The sequence below is a fragment of the Neodiprion fabricii genome, chromosome 6 (assembly GCF_021155785.1).
Source record: "Neodiprion fabricii isolate iyNeoFabr1 chromosome 6, iyNeoFabr1.1, whole genome shotgun sequence".
NCBI classification, from domain to species: Eukaryota; Metazoa; Arthropoda; class Insecta; order Hymenoptera; family Diprionidae; genus Neodiprion; species Neodiprion fabricii.
The window spans coordinates 22321440-22342782 of record NC_060244.1 but is presented as its reverse complement, the minus strand read 5'-3'; the positions used below and the strand labels follow the sequence as shown (position 1 = coordinate 22342782).

Below are 21343 nucleotides of genomic sequence, written 5' to 3'. Positions count from 1 at the left end.
GGCAATGCTACATCGTTATTACGGTTTTTTCACCCGATGGTCAACCGAGCAAATCCACCAGGGTCGATCGCGTTTGAAGCGAGAGATATTTTCACAGGGCAGATGCGGCGTCATCCAATTTATATACCACGGATGAACGAGCCGACAACGTCGACTCGGGCTTAACCTGATTAAATAATAATGCTTTAAAAAAAAAGGGACGAGATACGAGAGAAAATAAAGTTGAAAAAGAAAGGTAATAAATGAGCGTCGTGGCCATGCGAACGCGCTCAACCCGGTTTAAGGTAAACATTGGACTTAATGGTGGCGCGATATATTCATGAAAATTATACCGGCAGAACGGCCGCGCGGTAAATCCCAGCGGGCCAACCGCACCAAGTATACTAAAATGGTGATTTCACCATCCCGTGAGACGATTTCATGCTTTTGGCGTCACCGAATCGCCTTGGTTGCAAACGCGCGCGTCTCGCGTTACACGACGCGACATTAGAGAATGATCATGCCGACACTTTTGGCTAATCGGTATAACTTTCGAAGTCCTTCGCGAGTGCTAATTACCCAAGTTTGGTACGCGTGTTCAAAGAAGGCTGCTATTAACCGCACGCCGACCTCGCAAAAACGGTCTCGCTTCTCTTTGATGTCAAGGAGCAGCTTGAACAGTCGTTACTTTTGTATAATCCGTCGCGAGGGAACGATATCGCGTTCTTTGATCACTCGACCGTAGACAAGAGTTTTGAAAGTTTCAGATTTTTCAGTTTTAACCCCACTCGTCGCTAAACATCCACATACCTGCATGTGTACTATAAATATTATTTATTCGTATAAAGTGGAGAATAAACGTACAAAAATAGCAAACTACGACTCCCTGGAGAGATCGAATATTAAGTTACACCGTTCTCCCGCCGCTACGAACGCAGATATATACATGGATCCATAAAAAATGTCGTCTGTCACATTTACAGGTATACTGATAGTCCTGATAGTGAAACAAGCCGATGGAATGTGGTTAAACAAGTATACGCGATAAACAAAACCGGTACATCTGTAACTGTACGTATAATGCTTTATCAAACTTATCATATACCCGATTGTGCGCAGATTTTTGCAACACGAATGGTTTTTTTTTTACATCTTGTTTACCACGTTCGTCCATCTGCGTACCCACAGACGATTTCGAATCGAGACGTTTGTCAAACGGTGGAATAACGTGTTCTTTTTTCGCTTTTTGTAAAAAATGGCTTTCGTAAATTAAATAATCATTTTCTTTTTTCCGTTGTGGAAAGAGAGGGAAAAAAGCAAACGTATACAATTACCCATAAAATGAGTTACTCACAATAATGCCTGTCGCGGATTGGTGTTGCGGCCCTACTGTCGCTGCGCTCCCCTTCTCACGTCTACCTCCAGCTCGGCATCCACCACCAGGTCTGCGGTACAAGGTTTGAGCGCGCAGGCGCCTCGCCGTCTGCCAAATTCACGGTGTGCTTTCGGTTAGTAAAAAAGTCAAGTGAAATAGAGCAGAGTTATAACGAGAAGAACGAAGAGAAAAGATTCCTTTCAAACAGTGACGAGATGAGAGAAAAAGAGGTTTGAAAAAAGGCATGCAAAAAAATCAACGTAATCACGAGGGAAACGACCCAGCATCCGCACATTGGCGACACCGCGATAAGTCTGTCAGATTTCACTTCATCTCCGTGATTCGCACTCTTTGGACGCCGGCCTTATCAGGGTCGGTTCTGTAATGACCTTGGCTCGCCGTCGTGATTCGCGTAATTTTTTGCCGTGTGGTAGGGGGTGCGGACGCCGGTTGGAAAGGGGGTGGTGATCTTGTAAATGCATTCCGGCGGAAACCGTCGACTATATTTTCACCCCTGTGGTATATTGAGACACTACGCGGTAAATTTATAAGCGAAAAAATGCGTCAAGAAATTTTATATCACGCATACCTTCTTGACCGAGGGTATAAACGTGAACGAAGCAGCCTCGTGCCGAAAAAGTAAACGTAAACCCTCGGTGAAATTTAAAACACGGAAAATCATTTTCGGGGATGAAAGAAATAAACAAAATCCTAAAAAACGAAACTTGCAACGCGCGAGGCACCTTCGACTCTCGGATAGAGAAGATTTGCGTTTCAATCTCGACGATTCCGCGGCTTCTGAGTGGAAAATTCAAACTTGAATATATATATAGGGCAACGTGCCTTTTCCAAAAAGTTGGTCACAAATCACTCATACTCTGTTTACAAACAATCTGGATGTAATCGGGCCGATAGCGTTTCACTGGTGTCCCAGCAGCAGCGGTGTTCCGCTATCAATTTCCATCGATAAAAGTTACCCACGTCGAGTCGACTCGGCTTACGGTAGTAAAATTTGACAAGTTTGTTAGGGTGTATTAGAGAAAGTGAAGGGAGAAGGAGTACCCAGCTTGTGTAAGACGAAAGTCCTCCACTGTGAACCCATCCGCGTATCTCCCGGGAACCGGGATTCTGACGACGTGAACCCAGACCAGAAGATCCGCACAGAAGGAAACCAGAATTCACGTCTCCGTGAGAGTCGCGTGGATCCGCTTGTTGCTTCCGCTGATTCGAGGGCAGCGGGAAAGAGGGACTCGAGTTGCTTTTACAGCAGCATTCGGGACCGAAGCAGCGAACCCCCGAGATCGGGTGACCGTTGTCCACCTTGTACTCCGGGGCCAAACAACGGCTCGAGTAAAGGCGACCACGACGGGTCGACAGTCCAACAATCCCAGCCCGAGGGATAATCCGGACTCTATGCTCCCCCGATTCGGGGGCTACCGGCGAACGAAGAGGGGGAGAATCCGGATTTGACGCGACTCGTGTCCTGCAGGAATAATATCTGCCGCGACATTGACAGAGGTTTCGATTACCGAATGTTCGCGTCACGATGCTGCGGATGAGCGTCGAGGGGCTCGAGTGGGAAATGAAGATGAATAGGAAGCGAAATTAGTGCTTTGAACCCTTGCGGCGCAGCGCAGGGGCGGTGCAATTTCTCTGAATTTAAATTTCACGAGGGAAACGGGGCGGAGGGCCTCGAATCGAAAGGGGTGAGGATGACGCAACTCGATCTACAGGTTCGCTTCGAGACGCCGGCAGACACGCGGATGGTGCACGCCCACGCCATCGCGACAGACGGCGAGACTCCGAGACCGGATGTCTGCAGGGCAACGTGGGGAGAGATCAAACATTCAACATCGAATTACGTATGTAGGTCAGATTCAGCCCCGCAGAATCAGCCGACTTTCAATATTATGCCAAAGACGTAATACGGCGTGGTTGTCCGGCGTTTCCTTTAGGAATTGAACATGAATTTGCTCATTTTTTATTTATTTTTTATTATGTTTATATTAATTTTTTCCATCAATTTTTTTTCACAGCGAGGAGACCCTTCTCGCTCGAGGGTCGAACTTCGAAGCGATATATTGCACTGGGATTATGAGTTCTCCAAAGGAAAATAAAGGGGGGTTCAGAAATGGTGTACAGGAAATTTGTTCAATGAGAAACAACCCACGTTTAGAAAATGAATTACATTTTGTAAACCGAGTTAAAATCGCATGCGAACGATTCAAATATTTATCCCGCAAAGTGGAATAGAAATACGTACACCGAGCTTTCAGCCGCCGTTTCCTGCGAGTCAATTGAATAATCCACCCAGACAGATGATCCTTTTCCGATCGTGTACGGCTTTGCTGCCGGGTTCGACACAGGTTTGCCTTATATACTAATGCAAATCGACTGATTCGAAACATCGAATAAGTATATGGAAATTTTTGGATCCCATATGGTGATACAACGTGGTATACCACGTTTCTTTGCTCCCACGGATACGCGGCTTCGTAAAAGACGCTTGCAGCTTTGCCCGTTTCGCTTTCGGAATCACGACGTTACCGTGTCGTTGAACACAATTTCACCCCCACGACAAACAAGTACAAATCCAATAGGGGGGGTGAGGGAGAGGAAGGAACGAAAACATCGAATAAAATTCAACCGCGAAAACAAATACTAAATTATACATTGAATGTAGATAGAATCCGTTCGTGCACACAAATATCTTCGCAAGGTGTAAGAGAATATTTTTGAGTAACCGGGATATTAAACAGCACGAGGCAATCGAAGTACGTAAAACTGTACATGTAGGGTAATTATTTGTTAAAAAAATTCACGACGCGAAGAATTCTCAGATTGTATTTTCCATTCTAGAAATCATCTCAAAGGAGCTGAGGTTATGAAAGTTTTCCGATATTTCGGCGACATTGAAATCTATTCGCGACCTTCGTAAATTTGGTATCACGAGTAAATATAGACAACTCAGAGCGTAGAGTCAGTTAACGCTCTTTGGTTACCATCGCCGAAGGGCCGTAAGATCCCCCAGCGATTTGTTTTTGCTCGATTGTCTGAGGTTCGAGTAAACTCTCGATATAGACGTGACCTCCGGAGAGATTCCGCCCTGCGGTTGCGGCGCGTATGGATAAACACGAGGTTTCTTTTCTTATTTCTATTCACTTCCACTTTATGGTTATACGATCCATTTCATTTTCTCCGTAATATCTTTCTTCGTCTTATTTGCCTCGTTTATTTATAGATTAAGTTTCAAGGAGAACGGCCGCATCAGCCGTATCTCGCGATTGTATTTGTACAATGAAATAGGCATTCCAGCATCGTCATTATCGTTAGGTATATTTCCGGGCAACAACTCGGGAAAGCTCAGCTGCTTACGCGGAGCTGGTTAAGTGGTTCATTAACCGAATCCCGAAAAGGGACCACCGTAACGGACCACCCTAGGTATACGACGTAAGAATCTCGGAATGAATTTGCCGATCGTTATAGACGGGCCGGTTCACCGACAATGAGCTTTTGTCATCACCTGCATCAAGCTCCCGATTTCGTCAACGGCGAACACACACGGGCGATTGGCGTGTTGAGATAAATTGATGCGCCGATAATCTTCAACCGGAACTTCGTACAACATAATCCGCCCTGTACAACTACCGTTAACAAAGTCACGGAACATCGTGGGCGTGCGGTTAAGTGAATTTGCAACACGCTGCGCTGTTTAGGAAGTAACAAGTTTACCACGCTGAAGATCGTTCGCTGGAAACTAAGTGCGAAATAAATGGAAGGTGTGTTAGGAGGCAAGTGACTACAACTTGTATCACGGTTGTGTGAAACTAGATCCGAATCATAGAATATCGCGGAAATTTCTCGTTCCTGTATCTCCTTTACATTTTGTAACGATATCTCCTTGGCAGATTTACGCGTCGACTCTAGATTGACTCGACTCAGCTTTGCGGTGTTGAATTCAAAATAATTGTCGGATCAAAGAATAATAATTACGATTCCGTTCGCGGATCAGTCTTGAATAATCACTTTGGGCATACGGGCATCGGTGATGAAACTGAAACGTTATCCATTTCTTTGACAAAGCTTTTATTAACCGAAACGCAAAGTTATTCATATCCTTCGCGTATATGAAACAGCTCGAATGGCGCTTGCGCCAGAGAGCCACCTGTAGCCCAGCTTCCAATCAATACATCATGGCACCTTGTACACCCATCTAGTGATGGCTACGAGCGCTTATTTTTACTTTTACGCAAACATTCGTTCGTGATTTCGTCGAAGAATTTCATAAACTTTTTTAATTCATTTCATTTCATTGGTTCTCTTTTGATCTTGTCTTTTCAAGCTCTTATACAGACCATAATTCAAGCCGACCCTCAGGACCGAGACTTGCTCTCCGAAACACTAATTAGTATTGTTTTATCATCACGCTATTGTTGTTGTTGTTATTGTTGTTGTTGTTGTTGTTGTTGTTGTTGTTGTTGTCGTTGTTGTTATTATGATTGCGTCAACTAATTAATTACTTAATTGGAAAGATTATTTTAGGCACTTTTGCCCGCTGTGCAACGAGGTTCCGTTCAATTTTCGATAAATTTAATTTAATTAAAAGATCTTATAAATTGGAAGAGCGCGGTGTAATATTGCGGCGAGGATTCTACAGTCAACCCTTATTATGGAGTATCTCATGCATATTCACGGCTCAAGTCTTGAAAATTATTTTTACTCAGGTATATAATTTCATATTTTCTGTCTCGGTTATATTCTCCGCAAATCTTCGTCATTTCAGAAGCTGTCAATAAAACGGCATAAAAAAGACCTAATATATCTCAGGTTACGAGACAACTATACATATAATAATACGATACCGCGATACGATATAGATTTTAACAAGGACCTTACCAAAAGCTCTTTCGTTGCCCCAGACTTCGGTTGCCTTCTGAAAGCTTAGGCGGTCCCCGTACCGAGACTTATTGTTGATAAGCCAGAAAAAACGTTTTATTGCTTAAATTGCTGTTGCTTTAAATATGCGTATCCAGCTCTACACAACGATTTCATAAGTATATTTTTATGCACGGTGAAAATGAAAAAAAGTGTCTACAAGCTTGGGGGCAAACATCCGAATGAATTAAAAAAGTAATTATTCGTTCTCCTCTTGAGAAGTATACAACTTGAACTAAATTTAAACTTTAATAAATCTGAGCGAAAGCCTCGCTTCATCCTTCAGATAATTTTCGAGGAAGAAGTTACGAATTGCCATAAAATGTTACATTAAATTTCCATTTCTTCTATGCGTTCTTGGTTTATTTTTATTTTTTCTCTCAAACTCATCTTATTAATAGTAATCAAAGCACGACGATTATTTCTCAAGGAGAAATTCGGCAGGTGGTGAAAATCGTACCTTCGAAAAATTCCAATATTCTGACAAGAAAAAAAATTAATATGAAGGAAAAGAAACGTTTGACTCACCAAAAACCAGGATTTAATCGCGTTGCGGTAAACACCAGGTGTAACTATACTTTTGTCCATTCAGTCAGAACCTTCGGGAGGGATTCCAATTTCCAACCAATAAAGTGCCCAAGTTCGCAATCTTTGCACACTGGTGTCCCTGGCGATATACTTCTTCACAATAGCGATTTGCCAACGCACTCTCTCGGCATGTTCGGCTCGGTGCTCAATATCGACTGACGATGAAAATTTTCCAGTTTCTGATACAAAAGCATCTTTTTGAACAGTTTCCTCGTGATCTTCGTATCAAATATACGGCCGATGATCGGAAGGGGACGATCAAGGAAGCCTATCACGATAAAACAAATCATCAGCATTCCTCGGAGAGAAACACGCATGGTATAAGAAGTTTTTAAAGTGGATCGAGAAAATCTGGTTAGTGTCGTTATTGAAATTATGGAACGGGTACGTTGGCTGGATATCTCAGAGATGATTCTGCCCCCTCTTTGTAATAATTCAATTCTCAAAGTCTCAGACATATTCAGATATACTTATCCGCAAATTGTTGGAGTGGCTTATCGATCCCCAAGAATCCGATGAATTCAACGTATTCCGAATTATGCTTTTCAACCCTCGAAAAATTCGCTTCTACCACTCACCAAGTAAAAGAAATCAGAATAATTGTTGTGGCGAAGTGAGAAAAAGTAGGTATGTATATTATAATGGCTTCTGGCGATTCGTCTCCGACTTCAGCCTTCGTCCGTATCGAAGATACAACTTCTGTGCCTCGGATTAATTTAGTGCGACCGAATATCGTACTACAATTGAGAATAAAACGTAAACAGAACACTCAAAGTGTAAACACGAAGTTACGTGTATGCTGGTACTAATTGTAAGTGATATAGTACAAGACTCGTTACTCACCTCTATCCTAAGATATAAGGTCCCAAGTAACCTGGAAAATAGAATTATACAATGGTCGTATTACCAATTCTTAGCGATTTTTTAACCGATATTATTGTTCCAATAGCTTCCTGTCCGATCTCTTGTAGCAATGTCAAGACGTACGCACGCCACTTCATTTTACTTGTAATAAATATTAATCAAAATGAATTTTTGACATGCATAGAACGACATTTTATTGAAATGTAAGATATATCATTGCAGCTAATAGTCCCAACAGTTTCGTTCTAACTTTAGCACAACAACTTTTGAACTTTTTAGGCAATCAGTGTTAAATATTACCACCAATATTTTTACAGGACGTTTACAAAGTAACTTGGATAATGATGGAAGTTTTGCTAGTAGAATTACGTAAATTGCGGAGTGAAAACCGTCCCAGTTTTTGCCTACGCGTGGCAGATGATCTACTTGTGTTTTAAGATTGTTTTTTTTTCTTCCACGCTTAGAATGTATCAAGTATCTTATACCCATAGTGAGTACTGCTTTCCGAAATTGAGATATTTCCGAGCTTCTAATTAGGCTTTTTCGTATCGACAAGTTCCAGTTTCACGTTATTGTTCGAAAATATGCGTGAAACACCTCGACTGGCTGATACGGCTGTGTCACAATTACAGGTAATCCTGTGAACTGTAATTTCAGAGCCAACGTTCAAACGAATTCTGTAATGCCCGTACGTCACGACCGAATATTTTTTGAACCTCGTATAAAAACTTCAAATCGACCATAAAGCCGGGCTTTTGGTAAAAAGGAAGGAAAAAATCAATTATACTCTCTCGGTCCAGGCTCGCCCGGGAAAAACCGTAGAAGGACGAGAATTTCTCCATCTGTTTGCAATTGAATGTAACGTTCATGAGCTCTCATGACGCTCGAAATTTATGCTTAAAGGCAGAACCTTGTTCGCCATTGTGCCGGTGTGTGTATCCCATTCTATTCCGGGGCGAAAATCATCCTGGCATTTTAAATTATAAAACACGAAATAAACAGCTCAGTGCTCAAGAGGCATTTTTCCCTGATAAAAATGAAGTTCGAACGAACTTCAGATCGAATTTTAGTTTCTTTTCAGCTGTTTACGACAAATTAATCAGATGGCTGGTTCAACTTTTTCGCAGATACGTTATACGTAATGAAGGTCTGGTGAATCGTAAACCCGTTTACCCCGGGGCACTTGTATTTTATTCCCAATCCTAAAGTAGGAAACTTTGAAATCTCAACGCGAGTGATGAAACACTGTGGACGGCCGCCGTCTGGATTTCGTAATATAGCTAGCTGTATAATAATTATTACTGGATTCGAGGCATATAATATTCTGAATTTTCAGAGATCCAAGCCGTCGTCTCCCCCCCCTATACGACTAAAGCCGAGGCTCAAGTACCTCATGAAAGAGAGAGGGGAAGAGAGAGAGAGAGAGAGAGGAACATGGTGGTTGAATGGGTCTGAAATTAGAACGTGTATCGCGAACCATTGTGCGTAAGAAATTGTTCACAACGCATATTACATATAGATCCAGCAAATTGTGCGCAAACTTAGCTCTATTGTAATATATGAGCCGAATAACGTTATGTCTAATGATGTTTTAGACCGAACAAGGGTTCCTCGAATAACCACGTGCCTCTCTGCTCTTAATTCGCACTCGCCGCATTCTGCTGGAGATGGATTGTTCGATTGACTCGTTAGTTAGCGCTCACCTATTCAAACTGATTGCGAAATTGCGGTGGGTAATTCAACAGATTGGCAAAGCACCGACTTGATTTTTCGCACACGTGTCTTTACGCTGCCCGCAGAGAGAGATGGCCAATCTTTCGTAAAAGAAACTGCCGGGTTCCACCCCTCATTTTCATCACTGCGTCGTCAACGTATCTGAGAATCTTTCCCAGCCGCAGCCAGTCAGCCATGAAAATCAGGGGGATCTCTGACCCGCCGTTAATACCAAAGCACATAATTATTGTTGTGGAAAGCTGTACATTCGTGCGAACGGTAGCTGGCAATTAGTGTGCCATTAATTAACCCTTGTTAAAACAAGGAAGACGTATAGCGGACGCCGAGAAACTTGACTCGCGGATTACGATCTGGGCAACTTAATATCGTCAATGTGATCGTCAGTTATAAATTGAACTCGGCTATCGTGAAGCAAGCGGATTTGCTCGATTATACGCACGAATTAACGTCCGGTAATTATTTTAAACCAATCGGTGAAATCGAGGGTGATCTTTGACGTGAGTAACACCTTTAGTTAATTCCACTTTCGGTGCGCATCCGATTTCATGTTGTATAAGAATTTCGAGAGAGGTTGTACTTACAAATTTTTCAATACCTTATTAATCATTTCTCCTTCTTGACACAATTTCTCATCAAACACCGAGTGAATACCACCTGGCATAAATTGTAATGGGTGGTTCGAAATATCCCCCCAGCACCCACTGACTATTTTCACTGCGAGCTTTTATTCTCTGTTTTGTAACATGTACTCAGAGTTTTCACTGCCGAGCTTGTTTTTCCTGTATCATTACAACGGCTGGTACCTTCTAGAAACATCGGAAATCCATACGGATAATGAGATATAAACATTTCTCGGAAAGCATAAATCAAGAATCGAAATTCTCCACTTACTTTCACCGAAGACGAACGGTTATCGAATTGCAATATGAAATTTCAAGCGATAGCATACTGGCTCGAATCAGCGTCAGCCTAATTCTCAGTAAAACCATATCCGCCGGCTCTAAAGCTCATTCCGGTAATGAAATTCTTGCAACGATATTGCCGGATGTCGATCCGCCACCTCACGTCGGACTTACCGTCCCCTCGTTGAACATCTGGAGTGGTCTGGACCTCGACAACCGTGTCAAGTGCAACAGTAATGAAATCCAGAAGACCAGGCCAGACCTTCTGACATTCAATTTTCATTAAGCTAGATTGCTCTACGGAAACCGACCTCTCTCCAAAGTTCGGCAGTTCAATTCGTAGCTAAGCGATGGAACTTGCAAAAAAAAAAAAAAAATTCCACGAGAGCAAGATGGCGCTACCGAGGATTTTTGTGTGCTTGCACAACTTCTCCGAATTATTATACTACGTGCCTGACTACTGGTGCCGAGGAAAAATCGATGCTAAACACCTTTCGTAGAGGATGCGATTGCGAAACAGGGTAACTTTGGTGGGTCGTTTCGTACGTGTAGATGCCGAAAGTTATTGAAGGTAAAAGTGGTTCAACGTTTCGTCGATGGTTACGTTTATCACCAACTGCGTGTAAGACATTTTTTTTTATCTTTCTGTTCTTCCTTTCTTTTGAAACTTGTTGCAATGCGAAGAACGAGATTTACGAGTTTCGATTTGGTCTTGATACCAGAAGTGACTTTCCCTTCCCAGAGTAGGTGAAAATCCATTCGAAGCACGTAGAAAACGGTGGGAAATATGATATCGTGCCAACCGACGAGCCACAACTCAAATAAAACGGTGTCGTCGTGACTTATCATTTTTTAATTTTCAGCACCTTTGGTGATATAAGATAAGTATTGGTTTCGAACGGATATCACTATTTCTAATTTCAACGAATCTTTACATTTTCAAACCTCTAAAATCCTAAAAACAAGTTTTTAACGATTATCGGTCCGTCTTTCGGTCTGTCCAACAAACTCCCGCGATGATCTTGGAAACAGCTCAACGAAAAAATTTCAAACTTACGGAATTTTACAATCAAATGACGAGTATGAAAATTTGCTCTGTCCCATTTGATTTGAAGGTCCGGTTCAACCGGAAATGAATACATTTTCAATATTTCGGCGATAAGCCTTTTTCCCCTTTACTACTTTTTCTAAATTAACGATTAGGTTCTTTCGAATTTATATTATTTATTTGAATTATTTAATATTTCAATAATTTCACCTTTTTCTCTCATAAAACAGGAAATTTTCTTTTTTTGGTGATGAAAAGTCTCGCGAAAAAACTTTTTTGACGATTTTGTCAAGGGTTACGAGAAGTCTGCGTAGTTAAAATCTTGGCTCGCTGACTTTTTTCACGCTTCGATTACTCTCGCCAATTTGACCAGTCGAGGGTTGCAAGCCAGTGGAGAGTAGGGCTGCTACTGGGTTTCAAAAAGGATCTTGAGCTTTACGCACCTAGTGGGCGATGGACCATGTCACGCAGCATGACGCGAGGGTCCATCTAAATATAACGTCGCCGAGAGCTCGCCTTCGCTTGCCTGGCTAAAATCGATTTCCCTGCAGACAACCCAGGCGATGTTCGTGCAGCGGAGAAAGTGTAACAGATCGATTGTCGGTAAGTCGGTAAACTTTTTAAATTGTAATTACAAAAAAAAAAACCCAAAAATACTGTTATACCTTTTTAGAGATCAGAATTTTCTATGCATAACAAATTATTCATCATTTCTCATTCGGTTTTGGACAATTTTTAGGTGAATTTTTTTTTACCACAAATCAGGAACCAATAATGGAGGATTAATTTGTTTGTAAATTTTTATTACGTCCCATTGCAAGCGGGGTGGAAAATTTTATGATATGAAATTCTGAATATCGGAATTAAGAAGGCATTTTGAATAAAACACATAAATATTTTATTTTGCGAACATGTGAGGTCGTCAAACGTACGTTATAGTTATATTAGCATTTGAAAATGTTTTGTCAATCTTTTCATAATTTTATGTACACAAGATTACAAACATTTGAATATTTTTTATACCTTATGCGTTAGAAATAATAATCATTAATCATTATATTCATATTGCTATACGGGGTTGTCACGCCCCGTTCGTGGAATTTATTAAACGACTAGTAACAACTGATGAATTGTATCTTGCATATTATAATTACTCGATTTCTTTTTCTTTTACCCAAACAGTCCCCAATTGAGTTTACAGGGCCATAGCACATCAAGGACATTATCAGGGCCAAAACGTCGCGACTCTATAAAGCATAGTTTAAATGTCTTTCAAAAAATTCAAAGAATACGGATAACATCCTCAACGAAGCGCACGAGGACCGACCACTCGTAATCCACCCAAAATCTTTCCTGTTTTAATTACTGATTCGTCCTAGTCACTACAAAAATAGATCAATCTACAATTCATACATCACACCCTGAAATACAATTTTTGTACGTATCCACAATGGATGACAGAATTTAATGATCGTTTCGCTTCGTTAATCAAAACTTTGAAATTGGTCCAAGATCTAAAGATAATTAAATGCAGCGCTATTTCCGATGTGCAACAACCAAATTTGGCGAAGTAAATCCTCCATCCTTCAATTAAAAGTAACATTTTTCCAGAATAGAAAGTACAATGCAATCGGTCCCGTCACTTATTCATCCAAATACACTAAACAACGTATCATTATGTAATTATATGCGTACCAACGCACGGTACGAAATGATTTAATTTTTTTTTTTTTTTTCTTCACGAAGCGGAACCAGCCCAGTGCGAATACATGTTAACGTTTCATTAGCTAAACATCAAAATCTCAAAAAGATCGTATGGTACACTAACTACATTTTCTTGAAAAGCGTTTTCAGTTTATTTGGATTAACATCTTTCTTGTCGTGTTAGACTATGAGAAAAAAATACACTCGGTCACAAATTGAACGATATTCTTTTTAAACGTTATAGTTTTATAGTTTTATTTCATTACTTCAAGATTATTCTCGTTATTACTTGGATACAATATGGTAACTCTTCCGGGTTCAATCAATTCCAACACCACGCACTCTGGGAAATCGGTCAATGTTGGTGGCCCAGAGTGAGTAATTTCCCTACCCTACCAATTTTTTCTACCGTTTGTAAAATATTAAGAGACTCTATTTTCTCTGATAAGCGTCATAGGTAGTAATCATTCAATTTACTGTTACTCGGTGTCTACAAATAGTCAGTTCACTGCAAATGCTGTCTTTGTCTACCAATTTTTCCCTGTTTGCGATTCACTCTGTTCACAAGCAGAGTTTGATGTTGAATTACGTTTCAGTATTTCCTCTTCATCGTACATTGTTTGTTTCTGCTTCTTCTCTCTTCATTTGAACACAGTACAGTTTTCGTATAGAAAATACGTCTAGAAGAATTACTATGAAATAAAGGCATTGAGCGGAGAAAATATCAATGTTGTATCATAATTACAAATGACTTCTTCTTTTCATATTTAACATCTCACATGCACGTACCTATGTATGTTTATTGAATGCGTTATGTTTACCACTTTGTTAATGTGTGCAATATAATGGTGAGAATGTTCTGCGTATTTCATACGACGAGAATATACTATAAATATATGTATAATGTAGGTATATGTATATGTATGCGATTTAGCTCAATATGAATTTCAACATGAGGAATCTTTTCTTCTTCTCTTTATCAGTGAATGTCGATAAATTTTTTTCATTTATAATTATTACTATTGTGTAGTGTCGCGTCACGTCACGTTCATCACGAGCACTTCAAGGCATCAAGCGTGTTGATCTTGAAGACACTGCGTCCGCGGAATTGGTCCTATCTTAAATTACAAACGCGGTAATCGCTAAGCCCCGCAAACGAAGGTCGGAGTGTAAGTATTGGGGAAAAAATACATCGAGAGAATATATATGTATGTATATATATATATATATATATATATATATATGCGTGTGTGTATATATATGTATATGTAGAGAAAGTAGAAAATATAAAGTAAAAAATCGAAAGTAGAAAATGGGGAGAATGAATGAATAATCTGCTAGAATCATTACTACGATTGTATCCCGAGAGTTGCTCACTTTGCCATCACTCGTCATTATCGTTATTATTTATATGGATTGTTTAATTTTTTTCTTTATTTAACACTTTTTTACATACCTATAGCAGTTAACCCGGTCTAAGTTTCAACCAAGGCAGTGACGCGCCAATCAATAAACCCACTTTTCACGATAATTCTGTTTCCACGTCAAAGGTATATTCGAATCTAGCAGAAGATATGGTCAGGTGCACCGATCGATGCGACTTCCGGTAACCAGTAAGCCCGGGAACCGAATAAAACGAAGCCGAATCGAATGAACGCAATAATTGTGGCAATAGAGAGGAAGCTAGCTGTTCCATTACCAGATTACTGACAAGCTCGTTCTGTATCGAAGCTGAACTTGAGTCCCTATTACGAACCAAGTTCGACTTCGACGAAGGGGGGAAGGTATGCGTATTTACTGGTGCGCGTCGTCGGCCTCCTCCTGCGAGATTGTGCTGGATCGGTTGGAACGCACGTCCAGATCCATTCCGAAAGGTTTCATGGGACCCAGGAGAGGCTGCGCGCCTGGTTCCTCTATGCTCAAGCTGTAATCCAGGGAGCTATCACTGGAAGTACAAAAACAGACTCCTACTCATCAACAAAGTCTTCGACGTACCTCCGACATGACTGTGGTAAATAAATCCGAAGGCAATCGTACCCTAATGCGTTTACCTGACGATGCTGGCCCGGTCGCCGGAAGTCGCCGCTACTGGTCCCGTGCAATTCTCACCGTTGCAAGGGCGCTCGCCGTTGCTCGTGCACGAGGTCGACTCCTTCAGAGAAGCCCTCCTCGACTCCTCGTGACACTCGCACCTGCATTCCTCCGGCTGAACGTAGCTATACCCGCCCTTCGCCTCGTCGTCCGGTCTCGGAATCGTTTGGATCCTCTTAGGAGCCTTCCGCTTCTCCGGTATCTCCTCGAAGTTTATCCAGGCAGTGGGTCTGGCTGCCGGTGCTCGCGGCGGAAGTGGCGGTGGACTTGGAGACTTTCCTGCGTTTCTTGGCACTCTACCCGCAAACTCGGTGAACGTGTTTGTCATCTGTTTTCTCGGGCTTTTTAGCTTGAAGCTGTCTTCTCTCGGCAGTGATATCTTCATCTTCTCCACCCTTCGCTCGTCCATCGATGTCTGCATCACGAATTCGTCAAGCAGCGTCGGGTTTATAGGGGTTGTAGACCTTGGTCGTTCGATTGGAATTGTCCTGAAACATACGAAACAGCGAACATGTACTGTCAAAGACTCGATTCGTTGCACAATTTCGGCGAATCGGTACTCACCTCACTTCCTGAAGCCTCTGTTTCACCGGCAGTATGGGAACAGCGACGCTCTTCTCCAATGGTAAAGTTGTGGGTACGTAAGGGAGGTCTTCTTCGAAGCTTTCGTCGTAACAGAGGCCTTTCCTTTCATCCGGCAACTCTTCGGCCACCTTCTCAGCCTTGTTCCGGATAAATTCTATCTCCGAGTCTCGCTCTGACTCGGAACTGTTGTGATCGAGGTCTGAAACAACGCTTGGTGTTTTCACCAGCCCATCGGCAACCTTCAGGCAACCTTCATCGTCGACGAAGCCGTGCTCCCTAGAATTTTGCGGAACTTGCGGTCGAGGTGGTTCGTTGCCATTTATTTCAGTCTTAAGCGATGTATCGTCTATAGTCTCGGAGGGTTCGATCTTCCGCACTTCTTTGCTCTTTCGTTTAGGCTTTATTATTTCCGGTTTTTTGACGGGCGGTTCAATCGCACTGCCATTTGCCAGCTGCGTGGTGTTGGGCTCGAGCTTTGACGCGACCGAATCAATCTTCGTGTCCCTCAGTAGAGACTTTGTCGTCTGTACACTGATCCTCGAATCCTTCGACGAGCTCTTAGACATCTGGGACTCCCTCGAGTTGCTTTGGGGTATTTGACTATCCTTGGAAGACGACCTGTGCACCGATGCCTCGATACTCGCCTCCGTCTTAACTTGGCTCGAGTCATGGTGCTCTATAGAAGCCTCGGTCACGATACTGCCGGAGCGTGGTTCCGATTCGTACTCGTCAAAGAGTTTCGTCGGGGTTTCCAATGGGATGGAAACGCTCTCCGAAGGTAGAGCCACTTCGTAATATCTGTCGTCGGCATGCAGACTGATGAATATCGAGTCCTCCTTCTGCTGGCTACTCCGTTCCGAGTTGAAGGTGAATTCCACATTCCCGATACTCTCCAAGGAAGGATTATCCCCATCCAACGGCGTCGTTGGATCACCGCAGCTCTTCTTGCGTTCCCGTTTCTTGAACAAACTCAAAGTCGACGAAAACACACCCTTATTTTTTGTCTCCTTCTTCAGCGTCGAACCTCTGTCGGTCGACACCCTCTCTCGGGACTTTGACCTACTTCTAATGCCCTCAGTCGTGTCTTTGATCTTCGAAGTGAGACTCCTTCTCGACTTTCCACCAGGAGTCGGTGACTCGGGACTCAGAACGCTGCCGTCAGTTCGGGCTTTGAACAACGAGGTGAAGCTGCTTTTACGTGAAACCGAAGATGGGCTCGGCGTCCTCGAGCCCTCCAGTTCTCGAACCTTCTGATGTCTAGGCAGCTTTGGGCTTCCCTGGATTCCACTGGACGTCGGAGTCGTCTGCACGATTTCTTTGAAGTTTTGAGGTTTCTTTCGTTTATCAGTCAAGTCGAGGGACGCCGGTTTCTGCACTTCCGACGACGACTTTGACTCTGGCTCTTCGTACTTTTTAGTGATAGGAACCTGAGAAATATGCATAATATCACTTTATAGCTGGAAAAGGTGAAAACATTTATTTTTTTTCTTTCTTCTTTTCAATAAACAATTTTTTTTCTCCAATGATTTGCAGTAATTTTCTCGTTATTCGGGCATGCAGCTGTAGGTGAAAAACGGTAACGAGCGGAACTCACGTCGATGTGGACTCTTTCGAGAACTCGTTTCGTTATCTCAACTTCTCTTTTGAATATCTCCTTTCGGTCCTCGCGCGCTCGTCGTCTCGGCTTATCGAGTGGATCCGGTTTAAGATTCCCTGCTACCATTGGCACCCTTATACTGTCCGGGATGAGAGCTCTCGTAGTGTCAGCTTCCCTCTGTAGGAGAACTTTTTCTAGGTCATCAGTTTCCGGCTTTGACGGTTCAATCAAGTTGTCAGCCAACATCGGTTTGTTGCCGCAAAACGATGTTTCCAAGAGGCATTTGTGCGGGCTCGGGGACCTTTAAAAATAAAAAATAAAACGGGAAGTTAATGTGTATTGCTTTGAGAAAAATCGATCATTTTTCAGTACTGCCCACTACATAACGCCGTAAGCATAAACATCCATTAGATAATTGACACTCCCCAACCAAAGCCTTACGGCAACCAAGTCAGTTCAATTCAGGAGAGTATTTCCAGTATCCCACATGATCCATACCTTGAAGAGGTGGCTGACATGACTGACAGCTTTCCGGATACTCCTGAGCCCTGACTTCCAACCGAAGACAATCGTGAGGTCCTTCCACTGATGTTGAGCAATATGATCTCCGAACAGTTACTGTCCTTCCGTTCACGGTCCAGAACCTTCGTGCCTCCACTTTCCGACTGAGTTCCATCTTCTTTAAGCCGTCTCCGCGCCAGCTTTCTGGAGTGACTTTTCAAGTCCTGTTCATGGACCGGGTCCTGCAAATCCAGTTCCTCGGTGGACGACCTTAGATCAGTAACATCCTCTTTGTACCCAAGAGTTAATTTGCTTCCCGGAGGCGGCTCGGCACCTAAAATTACTAGATTCTAAGCCAATATCGATAACGAAGCCATACTTAATATGCGTCTCTGGGTCTCGCAATTTGCTAGAAACGGGAACTTGCTCACGCTGGAATGACTTGTAAAAAAAGACGTAAAAATGCCTACCAGCTAGAAGTTCTCGCTCGGGCGAAGAGTCCCTGGAATTATTGCTGTCTTCGTGGTGAGACGAACTGCTGGCTCTGCTGATGTCGATCCTGGGCGTGCTCGGTGTTTTTAAGGAACTACCCGGTGTCACCGGAGTTGTAACTTCGACGATTCCAGGCATTCTTGACGCCGCCTCTCCCTGCATTGCGGAGAACGAAATTATCTTGAAAGGTTTAACGAAGTTTTGTACATTGCCCGTCGCGGATGTAGGAGACAAGTTAGCTCCAGAGCCAACCTTGGCCTGGTTAAACCACGAAATTGGGGCGCGGGAAGGCTTCGGTCAGACGTACAACTTACGTTCTCTAACTCATCCGACAGATCTTCGAAAGATGCGATCGGAGCAGGTCCCAGCTTCCGTTGATGAACGCTCGGGAATCCTGATGCCATTGTCAATATTGTCGCTGGCTTGCTCTGCAAGAAACGGACGACTCATTATTACTGGAACAATGAACAACGGGGGTAAAACGCTAAGCGATCGAACGACCGTTTTTTCCTGACACCTAATTAGCGAAACATTAGAGCGATTAAGGTGAAGGACGAATTATTTACCGCATCTTTCCTATCCGTAGCCTGACTGACGGGGAACTCGGTATTCGAAGACATACGGCATTACAGGTGAAAAAAAAGTCTGATCCCGCGGGTAATCCAACCCCGAATTGATTTGTTCTATTTGATTATGCGAGGGAACTAAAACCTGCTCTTCTATTTCTATTCCCTGGCGCTGAAACCAGAGCTGGATATGTTTACTCAAAGGGATTATCGAGTTATTGGTACGACTGAAAGAAGCTGATTGATTCGGTTTATCACCATATTGATTTTCGCGAAGGTTATAGGTCGGTCGTTCGTCTTCCGAGCCGCAAATCGCGTTTTCATCTTTTCCTCCACCACGTGAAAGTGAAAGATTGTATAAATCTGTGCTTTCTACAGCGCTTGCGGTAAACCCGCGGCGTTCACGGCACCCTAATTGTTTAAAAGATTTCGCAGAATCTACTGTGGATAAAAACCTCCAGTCTTCACAAAAACAGAGCAATCGATCTTCTTCTCTTTCTCTCCCTCGCTTCGCGCATTATAGGTATACGTGATGTGGCCAAGGCAATCACTGTGCCAGCAACTGGCCAACACCGTAGCGTCGAACCTCTGGGTATAACCCAGCGCGGCTGCATCGTCGACGGTCGCCCTCGTGGGCCACGACCTAAATTAGCGCCATCAGTCGCCCACCACGCGTCCCAATTAACGCTAAACGCAATCAATCCGTTCGCCACCCGCTGCGAATCATGCCCTACCCAGAGGTACCGAGGATTACGCGGGTCAAACGCGGATGTAGAGAGACACACGGAGGGTGAAGCATCCAACGATGGGAAGTTCAGCTGGCTGAAGAATAATTTTAAAATAGCGGATCAGGGAATGGATAAACTGAGCTTGGAGGGAATGCTTTTCGTAGTTTCAAACTTCGAGCTGGATGAGTTTCGACTACATTGCAAAAGTTGAATGTAGTACAAACGTAGGACCCAGGATATCAAATTTACGGACTTTCGCTGCTCGCGGCTAGAAGCGGAATACAGATATTTTTCTACCGCGCAAAGTTAGATTGCTTCTAAAAAGGTAAGGCCAGGAGTGGCTAATAGCTTCTGGCCATGGAAGCATGCCAATAATATCCGAAAAATCGCGTCAGCTACCAACACTGAGGGAAAACGATGCACGCTTGGCTTGTAAAGCGGTTCTCGGTTTTAACTCGAATCGCGCTGTGCCATGTTTTGTTCAACGTGTGCCTGCTTCGAAGCAATACAGTCTATTAATACATGCTATTTCTGACCTGTTATGTTTTCACCGAGATTCTGCACTTTTTAACTCAGGACAAAAATCGCTCTGCACAAACAACCGAATTACGAGTTTGAAAATAGAACCGTGTTCGTTATTTTTATACAGCTGAACCTTGAATTATCTTAATTGATAGCGGAATAATAGGTGCACGCATGCATTAGCTATCGGTATTCGTGCGAGCGTTCCAGCGCTAACAGAGAAGATTTGAAGCAACAGAGTAAAAAAAATTTAGATGCCGTATTAACACAAAACGCGTCGATATTAGTCTAACTCTGAGACGCAAAATAAATTGGAATTAGCAGAAGAAAACCAGTCGAATAATATCGATCAAATTTAAGAGGTTTTACACCCGCACTTTGACAGGGTAAACGGTTGAAACGCTTAGGGTTTTTATTAGCTGCTCAATTCGACTTACCCCAGTTGCGGTGGCTACGTTCCATTAAGGGAGAATCGATTGTCCGTTATACCATGCTCCAGTACCTCTCAGCAAAGCTGGTTCTTCGTGATGCCAACCGGTGTGAACTCACATGGTGATCTAGCTGGGTGCAAAAACACGTCCCTTCTCTCTTATCACTCTTCAGGATTCATCGCTTCATGCCTCTCTACGCTATACGAGGCTCGAGGAGGCGGCGTCGGAGAGGAGCGTCGCGACGTCCGCTCCTCCGAACTCTCGCGACGTCACGTTTCCGTTTCATTCCGTCGCGGCGCCAGCCATCCACCGATCGATCGATGGATGGAGCCAACCCACCCCCGCATCCAACCCCGGTGTCGCCCTCAATGCAACCCACGATTGCCAACCACCGGACCTTTAAAACACCCCTTATGCGCGAAAGAGTTGCGGATAAAATCCGGTGTTTGTTGTGAAATTTATATTTAAATGCAAACAAGTTCTAAAAGAATTATTAATGACTAAAGAAGACTCGGAAGCAACAGTATTTCGGAAAGTAATATGGAACATTTTTTGTGGAACTATTCTGACAACCTTACCGTAAAAGAGACGCTCAGAATCTGTCCAATATTAGGAAGGCTGAAAACATTTTTTTACACATAAATTTTTTTTTTAATCAAACATATTTTCTCAACAGGGCCCACCTTTTTATCCTTTTAGCC

General features: G+C 42.9%; 2 protein-coding genes across 9 annotated transcripts in view; both read right to left on the bottom strand.

The window, feature by feature from the left end:
• LOC124184604 overlaps positions 1–1386 on the bottom strand; it is a 53402-nt gene extending 52016 nt beyond the window's left edge. Inside the window, exon 1 of one of the 4 annotated variants that reach the window (XM_046574496.1) lies at positions 1334–1386. The gene's annotated coding sequence lies outside the window, so the exon portion shown is untranslated. The remainder of the gene's footprint in view (positions 1–1333) is intronic. The other 3 variants (XM_046574495.1, XM_046574494.1, XM_046574497.1) reach the window with 3 other exon arrangements.
• An 11717-nt stretch (positions 1387–13103) lies between these two features.
• LOC124185756 (muscle M-line assembly protein unc-89) lies at positions 13104–20964 on the bottom strand. 5 transcript variants are annotated; one of them, XM_046576831.1, is made up of 8 exons: positions 20649–20964; positions 18710–18823; positions 18374–18551; positions 17901–18237; positions 17400–17703; positions 15785–17232; positions 15181–15708; positions 13104–15074 (listed from the first exon to the last, which is right to left on the bottom strand). In XM_046576831.1, the coding sequence occupies exons 2-8, from the start codon at positions 18797–18799 to the stop codon at positions 14924–14926; spliced, it is 3036 nt and encodes a 1011-aa protein (XP_046432787.1). In that variant the 5' UTR covers positions 18800–18823; positions 20649–20964; the 3' UTR covers positions 13104–14923. The 5 variants fall into 5 exon arrangements, with proteins under 5 accessions (XP_046432787.1, XP_046432791.1, XP_046432788.1 ...); XM_046576832.1 differs by having other exon boundaries at positions 14932–15096; XM_046576833.1 differs by having other exon boundaries at positions 14933–15074; positions 15167–15708; positions 20649–20963.
• Positions 20965–21343: the final 379 nt, after the last annotated feature.